Genomic DNA, 24,866 nt, shown 5'->3' with positions numbered 1-24,866 from the left:
ATATTAATCCTTTAATAGATTTTTTGGCTTGCACTCCCTTTAAAATGTTTGTAGTAGGAGTTTTAGGGGAGTTGGTTAGATCAAAATATGTCTTATAAAGTTCTTTGCAAGAAAAAACTTAAATTTTATTATGTAAACTTCAGAAAACCTGTAAAATATATCCAACTTATTTTGAAGTTAATTTTAAATCAATATTTATTCTCTACAGTATGTTTTAAAATTATTTCAAACGAACCGGCTTGTTTTTTTTTTACTTTAAAAAATATTTCTCCTTGACTAATAAACATATAATATTATAAACTTTTAATTGCTGGAGAACAAAAATCTTATAAATAATAAAAATTGTGATAAGAAGTTTTGAAAAATTAGATACCTACAGGGTGATTCACGGATCCAAGAAAAAGCTTCATATCAAGTTTATTATTTAAAATCTTAATTATACCGGGTGCGTCTCAAAAGTGGCTCACGGCACCCCTATAACTTTTTTAATTTTTTCAGATAAAAAAACGAGATTTGGTATGTTAGTATATGACATAAATTAGGATTAATTGACGCATTCAATTGTTTTCGGTCACTTCCTGTTTCACCGGAAATTACTAAAACTTTTGATTTTCTGTATAGAATAACATATCATATGTCAACTTTTGACATTTTCGCATATGGTTTATTTAAATTGTAACATACGATTCATAACGACAATTTGACTCGAAATACCAAAAGTGTGTGGTACCAAATTATTCAAAATTAAATGCTTTTTCCAAATATATGCTAATGAGCCACCATTGTTCCGTTTGAAAAAATTGAAATATGATTAAAAATGCGATTTGGGCATCTTTTAACTGACCAGGACAAGACACGAAAAACATTAGACGATCAAATCTATTTTTCCAAGACTCCTTGTTTAAAAGATAGTGTTTTTAACACAGCCATGGCACTCTAGATTGAAATTTAAAATACGATTTTTTTAAAGTGAAAATGTCAAAATTTGACATATGATGTCATTCTATTCAGAGTCGTTTTCTATCGAATAAAGTAGAAATATACCGAGGGTGCCATTTAAAATCAAAAGTTGTAGTCATTTCCGGTAAAACAGGAAGTGACCAAAACACTTGAATACGTCAATCAATCCTAATTTATGTTATATACAATGACTAAAGAATCCAAGGACAAATGTGCCGATGTCACCAAACAGTGCCGTGGCACATATTTTTCTTAACCTAGCTGTTTGAAGCAATATTTATATTTTTTGATAATTGTTTTGACTGCGCCTATGGATTATCATACTAATTAATTACGAAAAAAACGTATTAAAATGTTAACAAAAGGTACAAAACTAGTATCGACGAATAGCACATATCAAGTACATATAGATGTTAATTGAAATTGAAGTATAATTATCGCATTCAATAAGAAAAAGCTAAAAAGTTGGAGTGGACTGTTTATTTACCTATGAAACTAAGTCCTGGCTCTTTCTTATCGCTGCTGCTTTTAAACCTAACCTAACTAAACAACTTATCACCATTGTAATAAAGTTTATACAAAGTTTACTACACACAAACTATTAAAAATCGCTATAATTGTCGCTGGTGACCAAATGATGACTCATTGTTTGCCATCAAAAGAATGGCCTCTAAGGTCACAAATTCTGCTGCAGCCCGTATATGAGCGTTACATGTCCTTATATTCTTTAGTCATTGGTTATACAATACTAACATACCAAATCTCGTTTATGGAGTGAGTCACTTTCGAGACGCACCCGGTATAGGTATTTGATCCCCAATGGATTATAACTTGAAATACCCAAACTAGAAATTCAATAATTTCATAATCTATACCTTGAGGGTTTTGAATCGATATTTAATTTCTTTTTGTAAAAATGCAAAAATAAAAAACTATTTAACTGAAAATATGCTTTATTTCAATACAACTAAAATACACTAACTTAAAATACAACGAAACGTATAATATTTAAATAAATCAGTACTAATAAAGTATATATAATGCACAAAAAAGAAAACATTTAATTACGCTACATTAGGGTATCAATTTGTTACATATGTAGTTCAAAGCGCGAGACATCAAGACAACACCCTGTGCGTAACGTGTTCAGTATATAGTTCTTTATGTAAACCTCGGTTATATCACAACGAAAAAACAAAGTAAAGAAAAACGTACGGTTACGTACTAAAAAGAACAACAATATAGTCAATTATCTTTATAATAATAATTCTTTTTTTTTTAAATTGAGTATAAAATATGTAGATGATACAATGTATCTACCATAGCTACACGTGTGTTGAGTTCATTCTCTTTGTTTTAAGAAGAATAGTGATATAATGATAAAAAATAAGACATCCTATACAGTACAGCCCGTTAATCTTAGTTTAATAAGCTATATCAAAAAAAATGTTTTCAAAAAAAATAAAAATATGTTTATTTGACCTACTTTACCATTCTGTTATAATACAGGGTAATTCAAAGTCCATCTATTTGATTTATTTTCAGCGTGTGTTGCCGCTTCATATTAAAAGTAATAGCATCTTTGTTATTTTAAATGGAACACCCGGTATATTATTACATTTTTCATAATTTTTCTATTGCCCTATTCTGTTCACCTACCTCATAGTTTTTGAGATAAAAAATAAAACATGTGTAATATACAGGGTGTCCCAGAAATAAGTGCAAGTATTTTAAGGAGTGGTAGATCTCGAAAAAAGAAACATATTTTCTCTTTATCGTTTTTCAAATAAGTCCAAAATAACGGAGTTATTTTACTTTGAAATTTTCCAAAAAAAATGATTTTTGTTAAAATTTTAAGAACCACTGGACCTTTTCTGGATTTTCTGTCTTTATTTATTTTTATTTATTTTTCCGTCATATTATCAAGAAAAAAAATTTTCTAATTAAAAACTAACAAAAAATCAAAGAAAAAATTCAAAAAATTCCGAATTTTCAAAAAAAAAATTTTCGCGAAAAAATCCTCATAGGCGTGTTTCTGGGGTTGACTATATTACATATACTAGTTATAATTTCATCTCAAGAATTTCGTTACCATGACAAATTTAGAAATTTAGCAAGTAAAATAATTGATACTTACAAAGTTTGAATATTTGTCATGGTAATGATTTTCCTTAAACGAAACAATTATAATATAAATAGAATTATTATCTTTTAAATGGCTTTAATGAAGAAACCAGAAGGTTTATGTATTTTTTTACGATTTTTTATACGATTATACGATATTTTAAATAATATACTTGGGGTTGAATTTAAAATAACAAATATTTGAGCAGTTTTATAATAAACGGAATATATATTTTTTTGATCTCCCTGTGTGATATTCAAACGGTTTTTTAGACATATCGAATATAACCAATCCAAACCGACTTATCTAATATGCCGAATTGGAACGGATATTTTATTTTTTTTATCTCAAAAACTAGTAGAGATAGATAAAGGTTGGTATAATAGAAAAATTATGAGATATCAAAGTAGTTTCCAAAAATGTAATAATATACCGGGTGTTCCATTTAAAATAACAAAGATACTACCAATTTTGAAATGAAGCGGCAACACTGTAACGCTGAAAATAATTTAGACAGATGAAGCGGGTGCCTTTGTGTAAAAACCCGAATTTTCAAAAAAATCCTATCACTGGTTCTCCAAAAACGCCTAACCAAACACGATCACCGTGAATCGCCCTGTATAAAAATTATCCTAGATGATAACTTTCCTGAATAAAATAATTTATAAAATTCTAGTTCAAAAAATATGTTTCAGTAAATTTAGATTCCTTATTAAATGATAAATGAAAAATTCCTTTCATATAAAAAACATTTTGTTTAATTCTAGTACACCCTGTAGAATAAACACTTCAAATCAATCACTATTCTCCTTAAAACCCCTTATTTTTCCTTTATACAGAGACCAAAAACGAGAACTTATGTTTCCAAGTATGTAGAAACCTAGAATTCTCTGTAGTAATTCAAATATCTCTTCAGGATCAGTGGCAGCGGCAACTCCTGAATTTTGGCCTTCATGTGTTCAGTAAATGGGCTCTGATACATTTTCAATTCATTGTCAACTTGTTTCGTATCTTCTTCAGTGTCAAATTCACTGCTGTTATCTAGAAAAAACAAAAATATAATAATATACCACATCAATTATAATACAGATTATACAGATTATAAACTTTGTTTTTTCTTTATTGTTTTTCGTGGCTCCAATTTTCGGAATCGGGCACTAGTTAGGTTACTAGTTTACATAGCACGCCCACTTATGGCCTGTAAAATTGTTCACAGCGCCTGACCGGCACAGTTATTAGAGAGATATCGGAAAACCGAATAGCGTCATGCAGTATTTACGCGTACCTTATCATGGTTACGATATGCGCGAGTCAATTTTTAACGCAACACCCGCTAATAACGTTACCGCCTGACGTAATATGCGGATCAATTACACCAAACGCTATTTCTAAATAACGTTTAAAAATTGCTTAAATGGGCATGTGCGGGTATTTGACAACCGGGGCCGGCCGGCGAGATCTTTTATTTTAGGTTATGTTTGAATCGTTTTGAATTATTACTTTAGTTTTATTAGGTAATTTGATATTTAAGTAGCTGGGATTAGTTTTAATTAAATAAATATGCCCCAAAATATGGATTCCACTATTCTTCCAATATTAAAGAACCAATAAAGAGGCTTAGGTTTACAGCAGATGACGACTTAGCCCAAGGACTGTATATATTCTAAAGGACTGTTCGATCGCGTCAAATCGCCGCTGTCGTAGGCGCCGTGGAATGTTACGTCACGCGCTGACCAGCACTCCACAGTGCGGCGGATGGTTATTCTAGCGGGACAAAATCTCAAGAGCAATGTTTGGGACTTAAAATCTAAGAACGTAGCAAATGGTCTAATATATAGCAACTATATGGTTAAATTTATTTATTTATTAACAACTTAATTTATTAATAAATAAATACAGGATAATAAAACTATGATATTATTCGTACATGACACACAAAAACCGTATTGTAAACTATTACCAAATACATAAACTTATGATATCAAAAAACTCTTTAGCAGTTTTTTTTTTATTTAATTTGTAATCTTGTGACACCCTCTATAATTTATTTTATAAAAATATATTTTATTTTGAAAATAATAAATAAGATAGATATTTTAATTTTAATGTTAACACTCGGTAATTGTAAATTCATATATAGTAAGTATCTAAGACAATTTTTTAAACTCAGTGTCTTTTGATGGAGTTGTTTTGTTTTTATACTATCCGATTGAAATGAATCTTTTTGGGCATTCATCTGTTAAGCTTGAACTCCCTGTGACTGTAACTACCTGTGTTGGTAACTATTGGTAACTCAAAAGATCTACATCATTCAATATATCGATATTTGAAAAAAAAAGTGAAAGTTTGATATCTGCAGAACAAAGGCAGGAAGGATTTTAACAAATAATACACGTACAGTAGAAAAGTACATACCTTTAGCAATCTTCAACATAATTTGGCTTTCTAATAAAATGTATGAGCACTTGTAAATATTTTGTTTTCGTATGATCTCTGCCTTGCTGAGCAGAAAACGACCAAATTTGGTTGATAAAAGTGTATCGAAATACAAAGAATATTCATGCATTTTTGTATCAATTGGAATGTCTACTATTTATTCTTATCAGTACACATTTTTTGGCTTATTTCTAACCAAACGCTTTTGTCCCGCTAAATTTATCTTTCAACGCACTGTGCGCTCGTCCGTCAAATGCAAAAATAACTGTCACTGTCTAAAATCTTTAGCGCCAACTACAACTCGGTCAGTAGATGACGTAAAAAAATTGACAGTGCAGGAAGATAGGAATCGAACTATCCTTATCTCTATAGTATCCTTGGACTTAACCCTTCTAAGAGAATTTGTTACTTGTTGCCCTAAACCCACTGGCAGACGTTGAACAATAAAGCACTGGAAATAAGCACTTTAGCCCTTTAGTTTTAAAATACCTAGTAAACAAAACAATTTCAAGTTTTAAATTCAAAGTTAGGTTAAGTTTAAATAGCGGACGCGACGCGAACAGAATTCTTTCCGATCCGATAACTATAAATGAAGAGAGTTAATAGCACCTCACGTAAAGGAAATAACACCTGGCCTTATTAACGTCCATGCACGCTATGCGGTTTAGCGATATCTCTCTATTACGCTGTTTATTGTTATTTTACGCGAGTTTATTTTTGCGCACAGGAAATTTTACTCGTTTGCACATCGCCATAAAAAACAATTTTCGTACCACGAATTAGGGACAAGATTTTTATCTGTATACTTATAGGATACCTAATCTGTGATTATACACTCAAATGCAAAAAACGCAACAGAGAAATTTTTGGACAAATTTTTATTTCAAAGTGTTATGTTTTTGCTAGTAGTACGCTGTTCCTAGCCTACTACTATAATTTTTAGACCATATAATCCTAAGCGGCAGCCTAACATGATTTGTTCTCTTACTATCTCCGGTTAGAGAGAAGATAGAAAGTTGCGATTTGCGCTGATATTTTGGAAATTTTGTGCTCTAGTTAACTGTGTAAAAAGAAACATAACCTACTATTTATTTTTTTATGCAAAAGCGCAATATCTGTTTGATGTCAAACAGCGCCCTCTAGCTACCACGAAAAAAATTATGGAAACGAAATTTATACTGGAGATCATTGAGGAAGAAAAGCTCTTTTAAACGAGCCCTCGTTTGTTTAAATCGGGTAACCTAAACCAGAGTTATCCGTGCTTAAATAAAAGCAAGTGTAACCTTCCCCCACCACTTTATTTTATGAGATAGAGAAAAATACTCTATATCAAAAAAATTACAAATTTCTTCATGATTACAATAGTAATATTTAAAATACCTGTTCACCTGCATATTTTTGAGAAAACCCCTGTTTTCTGATTGGCTATCAGAAAAACGCCCCCTAGTGGACATTTTTTAAACATGAAAATAATTTCCAGCGATTTCTCTTGGTCGATTTACTTATTAGAATTTTTTTCCCAAAGTTATACGATAAGTAGTTTCTGAGATACAGCCGGCGTCTATTCTTAGTTGGCCACTCGGTACAACTAACCTTGATTATGGCTACGGGACCGACAATCCATCCTTCTCAGCTTGGCCACGCGACGCGTGCCTCGTTTTTGACGTTTCTCCAGGCCGGAAGTGGCTTGTTCCTCGTCGCAACTAGAGATGGCGTCCAGTTTCATGTTATCACCCTCTTCATCTTCGTCGTCATCATCTGAAGAATCTCTGGCTTCGATAATTTCGTCGCCCAGACCGCTGTCAAATTTTTCTCTTTTTCCGTTGGACTTTGACGGAGCTGCGCTGGTCGATGGGTTGTTGGAGCCCATAGCCTCACTGAAAAGATAATAGTAGTAGAGAAGAATAGATCTTAAGACCTTTTGTATGTCTAATTTCAGAAAATGATTAAGTATGGTAATCGGAAAACAATAATTTCTGATACACGTGATCAACTTTAAGTGACAAGCGATGGCGACCGCGCTGCCAGATTGTGGTGGATTTATGAGATGAAGTTTAATTTAAAATTAACAAACAATATATTTATTATATCATTTTTTAAAGAGTTTTTCCGTTTTATTTTTAATTTAATAACTAATATTTTAGTGATTAATTGATTTATTTGTTTTATAGCTTATTTTACTTATTACATATTGGCAAAAACTAGTTCATTATGAAGATTATTATAAGCGTTATTATGGGTTATTTATTTATTGATGTACGTCTTACACCTTAACGCCATAAATGGTAATAACAAATAAGAGGATGCTAGTAATGCACAAACTGATAATCACAGAATTTAATAAAAACTAACTTTGAAAGTGGTATAATGTGCTTATCAAACAAACTTACTTTTCTGACTGCAGTCAAGGGTTATAAAGGACCTTTATTGTCACGTTCTTGTTCAAAATAGTTAAAAAAAAACAGGAAAGCTACAAGCTCTTTGCTTCGACTGTTTAAATGCTTCGGCATATTTTTAACACGCAATTTCAAGAAATGCAATACGAAAACTCGAAAATTTAATTCTTAAAAGAACTGTTTGTGCTTAAAAGTGCAATTTAAAAAAAAAGACTATGAAAATAGGCAAAAAAACGAGAATTGCTCACAAATATTCAACAACAACACGATATTATTCAAAATAATGACTGACACTAACATAATTGTCAAATAATAAAAGACAACATTGCTGAACACGGCGCAATGTGACCAACATAGCGGTAATAAAATTCGATTTAAACTAATTTTTGCAGCTTTAATCTAAATAAAATATCTGTTACAATCATTTGCTCTATGAAGTAAAATGAAGAGCTGCTCGATATCTTTTTATATATATCTTATTATATTTTTAGAAAGCTCATAACAAGACAAATAAAATAAAAAATAAAAAATAATACAAAAGTATCCTATTTAAAAAAAAACATAAGTTTGAGTCATATTTCAAAAATGACAGCTCTCAGCTAAAACTAGTTACTCACTCTTTGTTCTGCATTTCATTCTGACCTCCCTCCACCTCTCTCTGTGCATTCTCCTCGTTCTCGTTCTCCTGGTTATCCTGACTGGCCATTTCCTCGACCAAATCATCCCTTTGCCGTTCCAAACTTGCCCTCTCCCTTCTGAGCACTTCGAGACATTCCACAAGCACGTCACTGATGTCATTTATAGTGTCCAGAGACTGTTCCCCTTCCGGACGACCCTGGTTGGCTTCGTTGCGGTTTTGCGGATCGGGGTGGTGTTCAATAACGGCTCTGACCTCTTGAGAAGTCGGTGCCTCAGCAGTGCTGTGTTTAAAATATTTTTAAACCATTAAACTTGGTGAGAAAATTTGAAACGCCCTGTGGAATATGTTAAAAATGCAAGGAAGTTAATATTTATTTTTTATAGAAGACGATAATGCAATTTTATCGTCGTGTATAAAACGTTAGTTAAAGTTACGTTTTAAAAAATATTCAGAAATTATTATTTCAAGGAATTTATTACGAGTAGAAAAAATATTGTACTGGGTTGACGTTGGTTTCTATGTATTTTCACAAATAAATAAAGCTGTCTCTTTAGTTGTCAGTTTTGAGTCAATAATTTTAATTCTCTTTCGTGTCGATTGTGTACAAGATAGCTTAATAGCCGTAAAAAACTCATCGCAACTTTATTAGAATATTTTGAAAGGGAAAGCGGTAGTAATGGCCCTTTAGTGCTGTTAAGATGAGTTTTGTTGATGTAAATAATAACTGTTTATATATTTATAATTAATTTATTTTTGTTTCCTGAAATATTTTGATTAAAAGAAAATGTGTAACAGTGGGCAACGCTGTGTAAAAGTTTATTTGGTATGAACTGTAGATGATAAAATAATAATCTGCAAATTCCTTGTTTTGTTAACATATTCCACAGCCGTTTTTTTTTCGATCATACGGTATTTATCCAAGAACAGTTAACCTAATAGGACTGCTCATTCAGCCAAAAGTGTCCGCCAGGTGCATGCGAAAACTACTCGCTTTGTGACGTCATTGTAGCCCTTGTCATGGTTATCAGTCCTTATCCGGCAACCAATAATACACACACGTGCATTATTGGTTACCGAATGCAAAACGTTCATTATTTAGTTTATTTATTTAAACACCTTATATGTATGTAGTATAGAAAATTAACTGTATAAATCGTATTAAATACTCGGATAATGCATTTTTAAGAACAGCACTTCCCAGCATCACCTTTTGCAAGCATTCTTTTTAGAGTACTTCCATATTTTGCTTTAAAATAATTAATAAACAAAATCGTGGGCACTTAGTATGCACTTTGTCACAATCCACAACACAAAATGAACGTATTTATACACTCTATAGCTCTAAAAACTTTAAAGACACCTTTTTCACATTTAAAATTGACAAAATAATTAACTCAAAATTTCTCAGCTGTTATTTTTATAAGTTTACCATAGGCAACTAATAATACACACTATCATGACAAGGCCACGAAGGCTTTGACAAGGGCTACAATGACGTCACAACTGTCAGCTGAAGCGCGGGAAGAGGCGAACGTAAGTCTTTATCTCCTTAAATTATCCCTTTTTTCACAGCCTTGATTTTTCCTAGACCTTGAGAAAATTCCCTAGAACTGGCAACTCTGTTACGAAAATAAATATTTACCGTTTTAATTAGACCGTTACCGAGTAAATAAATAACTTATTTTTAGATTAAAATACTTTGGATATACACAAAGAAACCATCAATTATAAATTACTTGGCTAAACAATGGGTTGTGATAAGCACTGTTTTTTCTTGCTAGCATGATAAACGCTGATAAATTACATACGATCAATAAAAAAACGGCGTGCAGTCACCTCTGAAAACACATTCGATGATAATTTCTGTCTTTTAATTGTGTTAATTTAAATTTTTGTTTTTTATTGTATCCCGATGTGTCATTGATTATTAATCTATACTAATACCGTATGATCGAATAAAAACGGCGTCAACGATGGCTACGAAATGAATCGCTGTCATTTTATATGTAAAATTATATGGGAAATGTCACCGATTGTCATTTCCCAGCCAACTGGACGCCGTTTTTTTGCGATCATACGGTATATAAAATCCTTAAGTGACTGACTCACTGATTAATCACGATCCTGCTCAAACCACTCAACGTAAGAAGCTCAATTTTGGCACACAGGTTAATTCTAGGGTGTAGAGGTTCGATAAGAGGGGATTTTTCGAAATTCAACCAAACCAAACCCCTCAAATATTAAAAAAATGTATACAGGGTGTTTCGAAAAATCTGGTCATTGATTAATCACGATCCTGCTTAAAGCGCTTGACGTAAAAAGCTGATGTTTGGAAAACAGATTGACTTTAGGGTGTAGAGGTTCGATAAGAAGAGATTTTTCGAAACTCGAATTCTAAGGGGGTGAAACCACCCTTAAAAACCGGTGAGTTTTTCGGATAAAACTCTTAAACACGTATACTTTATTTTGTTGTTTTACATATTTTAAGATTTTTTAAAAATTTATACAGGGTGTTTCATAAAATACGACCATTGAGTAATCACGATTTTGCCTAAACTGCTTGACGTTTAAAGCTGATTTTTGGCAAACGGATTGACTGTGGGGTGTAGAGGTTCGATAAGGAGGGGTTTCACGAATCTCAATTTCGAAGAGGGTGAAAACGCCCCTCAAATATTACAATATTTGTTATTTAAAAAACGGTTAGTCTTTCGGGAAAACGCTTGGACACGCATAATTTATTTTGTTTTTTTACATATTTTGAAATTTTTTAAAAAATCATACAGGGTGTTCCAAAAAGTTGGGTAATTGATTAACCACGATTCTGCTTAAACTGCTTGACGTAAAAAGCTTATTTTTGCAAACGGATTTTTCGAAAGTCAAATTCCAACAAGATGAAACTACCCCTCAAATATTACCAAGTTATATAATAATATAGCCATATTCTTTTTTCTCATGCTGTCATAAATGTGAAAAAATTTTATCCAGTTTGTATGTTAATGGAAATTCTTGCTTTACTTTATCATCACCATTACAAATGATTAATTCAACGCGAACGAAGTGGCGGGTACACGCTAGTACGTATGTATATAAAAGGATCTTTAAAAACCTACCTATGATTTGAGCTTTCTTCAGCTATATTACTATCAACCTCCATAGATTCTTGGTTAGTTCTAGACTCTCTATTTCTTCTGCTTGAACTTGAAGAACTTTCTCTATCTCCACCTCATAAATAATTGAATATACAAAAATTTATAACAAACAAATAAAAAGGAAGTACTTTAGGAAGTTACTATTATAAAAATAAAAGTCTTACTTGATCTCCTACCCCCCATTCCTAAAAAGAAACTAAATATTCCGCCATCGTCGCTTCTAAAACTTGCACGACCTGCATTGTGATTTCTGTCACCCCCTACAAAAATCAATAAACGATAAATTTTAAAGATATGGGAAAATCAATAAAAAACTCATTAAAATTAATAATAACCACCTATCAAAGAATGAAATCAAAATTGTATTACTTTTTGATTTTTAGAAACCATATATTTTCATTTTTTTTGCAATTTTCTCTAAAACGATATAGAAATTTGGACATGTATAAACGGGATTAACCATTTTAGAACAAGCAAAAATTTTTATGAAGAATGCATCTTTCTCAAAATATCGATAATAAAAAAGTTTGGGGCCTCTTGTAAAGACAATCCGGGAACATACTGTATAGTAGCCTTGTATATGAATTTTTAAAGTAGCTCAACCTAAGACGTTTATGGATGTAAAGCACCAGATGGCGGGGCGTATTTCACAGTCTTTTACTACAGAAAAATATTTTTTGTTACTCTGAATTTTGAAGCGACCAATAAAAACAGAGAAAATAAAAATCGATAATTTTCGGACTGTGCCAATTGGTTACTAATCGACCAGATACTTTTTGTCTATTAGATATGCTATAAAAGCTGGTAATTATACAATTCGACCATTGTAAATACTCGATAAATTCCGCAAGGCCGACGAGGCCGATGCTTTTCACTGATAAGAAAAAAATATGTTTATTTAGGTAATTTTCGAGATATTTTTCTTTCTGAATGCACATTTTTAAAGTATTTTATATTCTTTGTCCGCTTGATCTATTATACTGGTCGCACGTATCGAAGTTCTGTTTCTTCTAGTTTTAAAAAATGTTCATATTTCTTTGTAGTTGTAGTGGTTGTAGTGTAAAATTAGATTAATTTTATTAAGTTTAATTATAATGTTTAGTGTAGAATACCAGAAATAGTTTAGTAGTGTTTTTATAGTTTATTATTTTGTAGTTAAGTAGTAGGTGAAGGGATAATTTGGTTATTTTTTCTTTTTTGTTTGATTAATTAGTAAGTTTGATAATTTTTTCAGGGTAGAATACAAGAAGTAGTTGTGTAGTGTTTTTATAAGATATTATATTAGTTTATTTTGTAGATGAGCTTTTGGGTATATTTTCTTTTGTTTTTCTTCTTCTAATTGTAATAATTCTATTAAGTATTATGATAGATACACTATATCTTCCTTCAACTTCGTTGAAAAGTGCGTTATCATATAATTTTGGTTTTCTGGTAGTAGAATATACGAAAAAAAAATCTGATCAAATCTATTTTAAATTAAATTAATCGAGTCTTATTAATCAAATTAATCTAGTCAAATAGTAATAACAGTTAGTTTCTATTAGTTTCTAAATACTATACAGGGTGAGTTTCCTACGATCGATGTTCTCTATGGGTATCTCGGAAACTACTGGAGATAGAGAGTCGGTTAAATGGGGAAAGAATAATTTCAGTTTTGTAGGGTCATAAATATGCGCCTTTCGGATTTTTCGGAGAAGTTCAAAGCTTACTAGATATTTCGAAAAAAACAAATTTTGGCTATTTTAAAACTTTTCTCTAATTCCATTATAACCTACCGTATCATCGAATAAAAACGGCGTCAACGATGGCTATGAAATGAAGATCGCTGTCATTTTATATGTAAAATTATATGGGAAATATCATCGATTGTCATTTCATAGCCATCGCTGACTCCATTTTTATTCGATCATATGGTATTTTAGACAAAAAGTTTCAGATAAAAGTTGTAGATAATCACATACCTAATGAGTTTGTGTTTCCTGTTTTTTTTTCTAAAGCCTGTCATTTTTGACATATGACACAAACATTATATTTTTTTTTAAATGGTTGTTGATTATATATAGTTGGCCATGACTTCATAAAAAGCGCCGTTTTTTTAAGCTTTTCAGCGATATAGGTATATGTTTTTTTCGAAAAATTACAAGTTATAGCCAATTCTTTTCTCTCTTGACTAATTTCCATACCAATAATACCATGCCAATTAGTTGGCATCAAAAATGTAAAAAGTTTTATGTTTTCAAAAAAAATATCGTAAAACACACAATTTAGAATAAAATAATCTTAGAATGAAATGATTCTTTTATAAACCTGCATTAAATCAAATTAAAATAGGTATGCAACTTTTTTTTAAATATTAGCATTATCATAAATTATTATAAATAATGTACCAACATATTGAAATAATAATTCCTTTGTTAATACGGTTTAGAATTCTAAACCGTATTAAATAACAGGCAAAAATAATCCACAATTTACAATAAAATAAAAGTTTCGTTTAAATTTCTTAATCAGCTGATCACTATTAAAGTTCGCAGAAACCCGGGGCTATATTATTACATTACTCTGAGGAAAATAACGAAAATAATCGATATTTTTGACTCCGCCCCGAAAGGTTCACGATTTGTCCTCCAGTTGGCAGCACATTTTGTCTAGTCGGTTGAACAACTTTAAGAATACATAAACAAGGATAGTAGGCTATACCCGGTAGGTAAATTCCAGCTTTTATTGAAATTTAACATTTCTTCTTCATTTTGGAACCTCCGCGTCGTACGAGACGCGCCACCCTGTAGAGAGTGTTACATATTGTAAATACAATGTGAAACAAATGTCATGTTTTATATAGAAAATTTGTAAAAGTAACAAAAAAAAAATTATCCGAAAACTACAATTTAAAGAAAAAAATTATATCCAAATCAAATCAATAATTACCAATTCTAACGTGTCTGTCCTCATCTGAACTCTCATCATCATCAAACAACGGCACAACAAGCCTCTTCAACACTCTTTTTCTTTTGGGCTCTTTGGATGGAGCCCTGAACTTCACCCTCTTTGCTGGGGGATGGTCAATTTCTATATTTCTTCTCAGTATATTCCGTACCACTGCTCTGCATAACACTTGCAGGGACAGTGGTTCAATTTCAACTAAACCGAAGAAAACAAATGGTAAAAAAATGTCTAAGAACAATTTTTATTTTACAATTTTATCCTTACTTGGATGGACAAAGTCCTGAAAGTCTTCTGGAGGTAAAATAAGTGAGGCAAACGAGACGGGTAGTAGCGATTTTGCTTTCCATTCTGCTTTAGTTGTTCTGGAAAAATATATTCATTCAAAATGTGTAAAAAATAGCCAAATATGGGCATTTTTGACTTTTTTCCATGCATATAGTCATGGAAAATGACAATTTTATTAAAACTGCTTTGATTTACTAACTAAAAGGCATAGAATAAAAAAATATAGGCTATTGTATCCTTAAAAGAACAGTAATGGATGTAATGAACGTTTCAACCATTATCAAAAATTGCTCAAAAATAATGGTCCAAAAAAATAATTTTCTCACAAAACCTAAATATCTAAGCCTTGAAATGTGTATATTATATTCGGAATCTACATAAAATTTGCTATAAATTCTGAAATTTTCATAATTTTAGGACTACGTTTACTATTTATTTAAGAAAATTGAAATTGTGCAAAAAAAAACTTTCCATACATACAGTCATGGAAATTGGCGATTTTGTTAAAACCGCTTTAATATTAAAATAGAAACAAAGGTAACAATAATTGTACTTACCTTTTTATTTGAAAAAGTTGGTCATTAATAGGCATAACTAAGACACCTCCAACTTTAATCAAACTCTTCATGTAATCTTTGTACTGTTCTGGACACCCTGCACCACAATAAATCCTATCATACAGTGCAGTACACTCACTAGTAAGACTCAAACAATTCCCTAAATAAAATAAAAACAGTAACTATATACCAAGTATTTATCCCTTGATATTTAATCTTTACCTTGCCTAAATTTCGGTTCGCAAAAATCATACTCATCTAAAGCACCCGAATACCTCTTAAAATCCTCCAGTTTCCTGTTGGCATACAAAATGACATCTTCATGAAGCTCAATCCCGTGATTTACCCCGTTTGTTCCCAGGATTAGTCCGACCATGGTGCTGAGATACCCTGTTCCAGAGCCTAAGTTCAGAAAGGACAGTCCTGGAGCTAGGCAAAGCCCTTCCATGACCTCTGAATAGATGCAGGGTGCTGACAGGTGTAGATTTCCACTTTTCCATGCCAAATCCTTGTAAGCATTTCCTCTGAACTCCGGTAGAAAGTATTCGGCTCTATCTACTGCCCTGAATACTCGTTCTATTTGTGCTGATTTAATATAATCTGCTTCAAGTAGATTATCAATAAGATCGTCATTATTGCGTCCCGAACTCACAGCTCCCCCCATTTTACACCGGCTTTGCACTAATTAACGAATAAATCGGAGTAAGTACATTTAAATATGGTTGTTTATTGATAACTGCGCCACTTGACAAAAATATTTCTAATTGACATCGTCTTACCTTAATGGATGTATAGAAAATCGTACAGATTTTTTGGACATATAATAGTCAACAACAGTATCTAAATACTCGTTGGTAACATCACTGTATAACTTAGTTAATATTAGGATATTTATATAATCCCATCTACGTTCTATCCGTTCTATGCACGGTATTTTTATTTATTGAGATAGGTAATCACAAAAAAACGTCAAAGTCGAATCTGCTCAAAACAACCAATTTCCAGCTGTTTTTATAAAACGATGTTGCCATTTTCGATATCGATAGTTATAAATGAACTAATTTCACAACACTTTAACTTGAAATCATATTATATCATTTTGCCTATATTTATTTATGTTTTAATATTTTCCAAATATTGTTGATTGTTTTTCTGAATAGAAAACCAAGGATTGTTATTCTTTACCTTATTAGGTAAGGACGACTAGCTTGGCAACACTGACGAAAAAAAAAATAAAATAAGCGCGTGCGTTTTGCATTTATTCCGCCTGCCATCTTTAGATTTATTATCTCTGAAATGTAGAATACTTTCTCCTTGAATTTAATTTTCTATACAAAAGCATACGAATTCGTTTTATATCAAAATTGATTATTTTAGTATCTTAAACGATATTATAATATTGATTTTCTTGTTTTAAAATGCTCAACAACGCCATCTTATTATTAACGGTTCCGTATCCGACACTCTCCGTCGGTAATTTGAAATTTACCACAACGGTGCGATAGTAATCCTCATCGTAAAAAAATTACTGGTCTTTATTAACGGTGTATTTTAGTGTAAGCGTATTAAATAATTGTAATATTTTTGAATAATGCTAAAATAAATTTAGTGCGGCGGGAAAATTACACAGTTTTCCGCACTTCCCCCGCCTACCGCGAGTTTCTACTGCGCACGCGCCGTACAAATTATTGGAGGAATTATTCTTGGGTATTTGGGAATAGTTTTATTTTTCGGAAAATTCAGTTTTTCATGGAAAGTGGCCTTCCGGATAGGAATAACTGGTAAGTTTATGTTTAGAAATTTCTCCTTATCAAGCTCAAATTAAAGTTTCTATAGAGATATTACCAAACTTAGCCATTTCATAAAAGTTTATACTCAACAGTTTTACAACACAGATTTGCAAATTTATAGTTTTTCTCGCTGGCGTTGTTTATATCAGACGTCTGATTAGTTCTTGGAGTTATTTTTGATACACAGTAAGCGTCCTTTGTGTAATAGTTGCCCTATATTTTAATTTATAAGAAAATGTAAATATCAGATAATTTCATGTTACCCTGATAATAAAATTCTATTGTTTAGATATAATTATCATATAACTAAACATTTTCTAGATACAATAATGGCTTCAAACTCTTCCGTGGACCGACTGGATTCCGTAGAATCCGAAATCGATTTACCTGCGGAAATTGATCCCAGCAAAACAAAACTTGTGATCGAAAACCATTCTGATGACATAACAATTTCAAAGTGTGAGGACAATCAAGGAGGGCAGGAAATGAGCTCCAGCTCTACTAAAAACGCTGTACCCGCGCTGAAGGCACAAGTTTTACCTTTGGTTTATTTTCAAAATAATAATAAGGCCTCTTTTATGAGTAACAAAAGCAATAATAACAACTTTATTTTGGGTCCTATCACAACAAGCTACACAAACAAGCCGAACTCTAGTAAAAATGTTATTTTGACTTCTGGTCGTGGTCCTGTGGTTTTACCTAAACCGATGGCAATAGTACCAGCAGGGGGTAAGGGTGGTTCTGCTTATGTCACAATGTTGAAGCAAGTACCAAAACCTGCAGATTTTGCAGTAGATGCGACTAAGATAACTGAAGTTAAGATGATAGGACAGACTAATGGTTTTATACAGGGCGGAACGTCGTCTCAGAAAATTTTACTGGCTCCTATGCCGAAGGTGCAATCAAACAGACCTCCTGTTACAGCCACAACTAATTCAGTACAGTCAAAATTCACTGTATTACCGATGCCGGTTCCACCTAACGACTCTGGGAGTTCAGGAATTCCAAAAATTTATAATTTTCAAATTTCGGATGGCAAATTGCAGTATTCGAATTTTAGGAATCCGATAAGTATTTTGCAGAGTAAAAACGAGGTTCCAGAAAAACCGGCGGTTTCTGCTGATAAGCTTGATGTTATAGTCGAAAAAAACGATATTAGCAACAAGACTTATGAACTGTCAATTGCTGAAGAGTCCTCGAGTAACCAGAGCGACAGCAGGCTTGTGGTTTCTTCAGTTGATAGCAATTCTTCCAGTGACAACAATGCCAATTCAAAGCAAACAGCAACTTTTACTCCGGGAGTCTCGATTTTGAAGAAAAACTTCCCTTCTGCCTTGTTTGAACTGGACAAACCTGAGTTTATCACGTCCCAAAATAATTCCAATCAAACTATAACCAGTACCAACAGTCAAATTGAGGAAAAAACTGCTGTTACAAGCGTACCAAAAACTTCAAAACCAGAAAAGAATCGAAGAAAGTCTGCTTTTAGTTTCAGAAAGGATTTCGATGATATGGAGATAAGTTTTTTCGATTCGAAAACCGAAAAAACCAGTAAACTTCCTGAGGTAGTCGAAGTGAAGGTCGAGAAAGAGGTTAAAAATGAGGAACAGCCCAAACCTGAGGTGGTTCCGGATCCGAAGAACATTTTTAACTTCAGCGAGAGCGACATAAACGCAGCTAAACTCCTGAAATGGGAGGATGGTATAGGAACCCTTCCAGGAAGTGATTTAAAGTTTATTGTAAATGAGTTTGGTATGATCGAGTACCTTCTGGAAGAAGATCACCAGAAAATGATTGAGAAAAAACAGCAAGAAGCCAAAATCAAGGAAGATATGGAGAAAGAAGTACGATGTCTGGAGTGTGGATGTTACGGTATCAGATCTGACTTTATTTCATCGAATTTCTGCAGTAACGAGTGTCAGATTGCTTGTCTGAACATCATTAAAAAACCACCCGACGCATCCTCTTCTTCGGTACTTAAAAATAATAATAAACCTCAAAAAAGAAAGTTTGGTAAAAATAAATCAGACAATGACATAAAAGACGCAGACAGTGGTGACGAAGAAAACTCAAACCACTCAAACCAAGACAAATTTGTGTATCCCTGGGCATGCAAAAAGAAGGGTTTTTCATGGTCAAAGTACCTAACCCACGTCAGTGCTAAAGCTGCACCAACTAAACTCTTCAAAGACCCGTTTCCATATAACAGGAATGGGTTCAAAATCGGTATGAAGCTGGAAGGGGTCGATCCACAGCATCCAGGCTATTTTTGTGTTCTGTCTGTGATGGATACGGTGGGGTACAGGATTAGGTTGCATTTCGATGGGTACTCGGATAACTATGACTTTTGGGTGAATGCAGATAGTATGGATATTTTTCCGATGGGTTGGTGCGAGAAGTACGGGCATGTTTTGAGGCCTCCGCCTGGGTATACCGACGAGACGTTCAATTGGTTGCAGTACTTGAAGGATACGAAGAGCACGGCTGCTCCGAAGCATTTGTTTGCCAACAGAGCTGGACAGGTAAGATTTTTAATTGTTTAAAATTTTTTATTTATTTATTTAAAGTTTTTAAATGTATTTTATTGTGAACGAAATGACTTTTTAAAGTTTTTTTGCCGTAAAACTATTTAAAAAAAAATGTTTGGTATGATTAAATATACACCTAAATCAAAGATATATTTTTTAGAATAATTTAATACCAGAAATAGGCTGCAGGATTATTATACTTATTATTATTATCAAAATCTAATTTTTAGGTATATTTAGAATAGGGTAATACACTTTTAACAGGGTTCCAATCAAAAAGTTGTCGCAAATAGAGGTTGCCAATGTTCAAAGTTTTTCCTACTACTTTATATTTATGGTCTGGCAACAATGCGTCGGAAAATCTCTAGCTCCTATAATAAAAAACTTAGGAATTTTGGATAAGTCCACTCCGAAAGTATGTATTAGGATGTATTTCAGGAAAATATTTTAACTTCTACAGGGTGGCTCGAAAAGGTATTAGTGGGATCAGGATATTTATTTTAAATGGAACACCCTGAATATTATTGCATTTTTGGCTTCCTTTCTGATCACTTTACATAATCCTAGGATATTATTAAATATGTTTTGATCGTTTCAGAAATATTAATAAATAAATAAAGAAATATATTTTTTTTCAGCTTTTTTAAAAAAAATATCAATGCAAGAAATGGCCTGAAATCAAAACTATACTGGATATTTACTATAGTTGGTTTATACTTACTTTGCTATAAATATCGTAATTTTAAACCAGACAGGGTATTTAAAATTCTATGCCAAACTTTCTAAAATAAACTTTCTAAAACCAAGAAAAGCTATTTTATATTTTAGAAAGTTTGGCATAGAACTTTGAACACCCTGTATGGTTTAAGATTACGTATATTTAAGTAAAGTAAGTACAGACCAACTATAGTAAATTACCTAGTGTAATTTTTATTTCAGAACATTTTTTTGTATTTTTAATATTTTTGTTTTAAAAAAGTTAAATATTTGTTTTATTTATTTATTAATATTTCTGAAACAATTTAATAATATCGTAGGACTATGTAAACTGATCTAAAAGGAAGACAAAAATGGAATAATATACAGGGTGTTCCATTTAAATAAAATCATCCCAATCCACTCATGCTTTTTTGAGCCATCTTGTAGAACTTAAAATATTTTCCTGAAATACATATTTTAAGATTGCACTTTTAGTTTTTTTATTATAGGAGCTACAGATGCTCGACGCATTGTTGCCAGACCCATATAAAGTAATAGGAAAATTTTTGAACGTGGCAACCCCTATTTGCGGCAATGTTCTATTTGGATTAAAAATATCCTTTTTGTAACTTGCCTGTACGGTTTTTGTATTATTTTTACTCATAATAAAACAATATTCTACTTTTTAAATGCAATCATCGGATTTTTTTAGATTGTATTTTTTTCAAATAATAAAAAAAATATTGATTTCTTTCAGGCAATCTGTCCAAATGGTTTTAGAATAGGAATGAAGTTGGAAGCGGTGGACAAGAAGGACTCGGCATTGGTTTGCGTTGCCACAGTCAGAGACATGATGGACAACAGACTTTTGATCCATTTTGACGGTTGGGATGACATTTACGATTATTGGGCGGACCCTACGTCACCCTACATCCACCCTGTAGGGTGGTGCGATCAGTATGGACATAATTTAACTCCCCCTAGCGGTAAGTTGTGAATTGAATATTTAATCTATAAAAAAATATATTTTTTTATTAAATTTTGGTATGGTTTTTTGATGTTTATTTTTTCTTGTAGATTACCCGACACCTGAAAATTTTACTTGGGAAAAATATCTTAAAGAAAAGAAGGCTGTGGCAGCACCAGTAAGAGCTTTCAAACAACGGTCTGCTTGTGGATTCAAAAGAGGCATGAGACTGGAATGTGTGGACAAAAGAGTAAGTTTTTTTTGTAAAACAAAACATAGATTCACTATTTTTAGAAGGTACCTTTTTTGACTATTTTTTAATATACCATAAATATTATAAATTTTATAAATTTTAGATGTTACTATAATTATTATAATTTATAATCTTAGGTTCCACACCTGATCAGGGTAGCCACGGTAGATGACGTAAAAGAACACCAAATCAGAATCCATTTTGACGGATGGCTTGACAGATACAGCTATTGGGTCGACGATGACAGCCCCGACATTCATCCAGTGGGCTGGTGTCAAAAAACAGGCCATCCCATGGAACCACCTTTGAGTAAGTATTTTTTATTATCCACTTCACCATTACTATGTAATTTCTTTATTTTTTTTATTTATTTTTTTTTATTTTGTTTTTTATTTGTTTATTGTTTTTTTTTTCTTTTTACTATTATTTTTTTTCTTTATTATTGTTTCTTTCTTTTTTTTTCTTTTTTGTTTTTTTATTGTTTTTTTTTCTTTTTACTGTTATTTTCTTTTAGCTCCTGATGATGTCTATGACTTTTTGGAATGTCCCACGGTGGGTTGTAGAGGACAAGGACACAAACTGGGACTGAAACACAGCACGCATTCCAGTCAGAAGTACTGTCCTTATGCGGAGGCTAACGTTGACACTGACAAAATCATTCCTGACAGGTTGCTCACTCCCGACAGGAGTCCTGAGGCCAAAGTTCCTGTGTCCCGAGAACCAAAGGATTATAAACAGTAAGTAGACATGACTGTGTATGTTTTAGTATAGTTATTTTCTTACAATCCACCATTTCAGATTATTTTTTTTTATTAATAATTAATTTTTTGACACTGGTCAGGAGAGTCAAAGTAAAAAAGTGGTCTTGGCAACATTGCGACGTGCATTCTTCGGATATTTTGATGACATACACGCCAACTTTTATTGGTTCTCCTATACAGAGTGTATTCACCAGGGACGTGGATATGGGTTATCACTGGAATATTTAAAAAAGACATGTGCGCCAATAATGTTTTTCTCTTGTTAGTAGACTCGTGTAGGCCATTTAATGCCGAATTAAAAGTTGTATCTTGATATTTTATCGATTTGTGTTTTTAACCAGGATATACAGGGTGTCCCAGGCTGAGCGTGCATTAGAAGTTTCTAGTAAACTACAATATCTAGATCGGAGATTTTTTGCACATTATTGTTTCACAACGACTGTTCTATCGATTAAAATTATTTTCAATATGGCCGCACTTCCGGAAATACCGGAAGTTGACAGCAACTTATTTTAAATGGGTACCCCCATTTTTTATTACATATCTGAATTCACTGTAAAATTTTATGAATTAATAAATAATATTTTTCTTGATTTTAACCAATAGCCTATGACGTTAAACGTCATGGTGATGTAAAACAATATAAATCTCCATGTCGTATTACGACACTTTGTTAAAAAATCAATTTATCATCAGTTTGACATCTTACCATTAATATCAACTATTAGAGATCAGCACAAATATCACTAAAGAGCGAAATACGAGATATTTTTATAAATAAACTTTATAAAGTTTCAAGCCGGCAGTATTTATACTACGAAATTCAAATTAGTTTTCTGACAGAAGGAAATAAATTGTCTGATTAACACTTAATGTCAAAGGCAGCAAACGTTAGAGACGTTAACTTAAAAGTCCATTTTACTAGTTCGAAAAAGTAGCAAAATTACGTTTTATGTAAAACTGGCTAGTTATTTTTACACAAATGAAGAAGGAAATTAAAGATAAAGGATTATACTAACTTCTTTATTTTTAAGATTTTGATGGTCAAACTTCAACAAAACATTCCTTATGTTTGGACTAAATTTTCTCGAAAATAAAGACAATTTAAAATTCCGTTACTATACGGAAATAGATTGAAGTTATGTGATTACAGTGATATATAATTTATATGGTTTTGTAACAAATTCTGAAGCTCCGCAAACTTTAATCAAACCTTAATCAAAGCACGTGTGTTTGGAATTTTGCGTGTGGCTTAATACGACAGGATCGGGCTAAGCCTTAAGCAGATTTCTGAAATATGAATATATATATATCGCTTTAACCGACCCCTGAGAGCGACCCGAACAGTACAGCGTAATAGACTCTTAAAATATTTTTTTTTTCAGGAAACCCAGGGTAGGTAGGCCACCGAAATGGCTGAAAGAACTGGAAGCCTCCAATTCACAAAGCGCCCCCAGCGAAGAACCCCCCGAAAAGAAACTCAAGAAAAAACACCCTTCGGTATCCCCCAAACTAAAACACGAAAAAAGCGAAGAAGACGCGAGCAAATGTTCCTCCACATCTACACAGTACCAATCGATCGCAAAAGCGAAAAAAATAATCGAAAAATCCCGAATCTACCCCGCCGAAAAAGAGTCCTGGAAGAGACACTCGGATTTCCTCAACAACTATGTTTCACCCCACGATAATCCGTTGGAATGGTCCACCGATGACGTCGTTGACTTCGTCAGTTCCATACCCGGCTGTGAATCGAGCGTAGCGAACTTCCTGGCCAATGAGGTGGATGGGGAGGCGTTGCTCCACCTCAGCCAACGTGATATAGTGCAGCTGTTGCATTTCAAGGTCGGGCCAGCTGTCAAACTGTACAACGGTATCGTGTTGTTGAGGAAGAGGTTCTGGCGCACGATTTTGCACATGACGTGAAGAGGGAAAAGTGATATTTATCAGTATACCGGGTGATAATTTTGTTTATGTTCACGTATTATTTGTCTCAATCGCCATTTATTCAAAATTTTCAAAGTAACACGAAACAATTTGATGAGCTGTATTTTTGAAGTGGAACTTCTTTACGCGCGCTGGGGATAAAAAATCAAGGCCGTGGCACAAATATAATATACAGGGTGTCCCAGAAATAAGTAAAAGTATTTTAACTGGCAATATATTTCGGCAGAAACACACCTAATGAGGTATTTTTTGCGAAATTTTTTTTTAAAATTTGGAATTTGTTGAAAAAAGTTTTGGATTTTTTTTTAGTTTTAAGTTAAAAAATATATTTTCTTGGTAATATGGCAACATAGATAGTAGCTTAAATTTACATAAAAAATCCAGAAAAAATCCAGTGGTTCTCAAAACTTTAGCAAAAAATCATTTTTTT

The 24,866-nt window shown here is 32.5% G+C and overlaps 2 protein-coding genes across 2 annotated transcripts; one reads left to right on the top strand and one right to left on the bottom strand.

The window, feature by feature from the left end:
• Positions 1–3,421: 3,421 nt before the first annotated feature.
• LOC115881164 lies at positions 3,422–16,537 on the bottom strand. The gene is made up of 10 exons (XM_030898546.1): positions 16,274–16,537; positions 15,717–16,175; positions 15,495–15,654; positions 14,917–15,014; positions 14,635–14,847; positions 11,871–11,966; positions 11,668–11,779; positions 8,535–8,837; positions 7,115–7,398; positions 3,422–4,126 (listed from the first exon to the last, which is right to left on the bottom strand). The coding sequence occupies exons 2-10, from the start codon at positions 16,156–16,158 to the stop codon at positions 3,966–3,968; spliced, it is 1,869 nt and encodes a 622-aa protein (XP_030754406.1). The 5' UTR covers positions 16,159–16,175; positions 16,274–16,537; the 3' UTR covers positions 3,422–3,965.
• Positions 16,538–16,775: 238 nt separating this feature from the next.
• LOC115881154 (lethal(3)malignant brain tumor-like protein 4) lies at positions 16,776–24,778 on the top strand. Its single transcript, XM_030898534.1, has 7 exons — positions 16,776–17,275; positions 17,606–19,806; positions 21,269–21,497; positions 21,589–21,728; positions 21,869–22,040; positions 22,246–22,468; positions 23,878–24,778. The coding sequence occupies exons 2-7, from the start codon at positions 17,614–17,616 to the stop codon at positions 24,413–24,415; spliced, it is 3,495 nt and encodes a 1,164-aa protein (XP_030754394.1). The 5' UTR covers positions 16,776–17,275; positions 17,606–17,613; the 3' UTR covers positions 24,416–24,778.
• Positions 24,779–24,866: the final 88 nt, after the last annotated feature.

The sequence above is a fragment of the Sitophilus oryzae genome, unplaced genomic scaffold (assembly GCF_002938485.1).
Source record: "Sitophilus oryzae breed Bouriz unplaced genomic scaffold, Soryzae_2.0 scaffold_1109_pilon_pilon, whole genome shotgun sequence".
Lineage (NCBI taxonomy): Eukaryota > Metazoa > Arthropoda > Insecta > Coleoptera > Curculionidae > Sitophilus > Sitophilus oryzae.
Note: the sequence above shows the minus strand (reverse complement) of the source record. Positions and strands in the feature narration are given on the sequence as shown.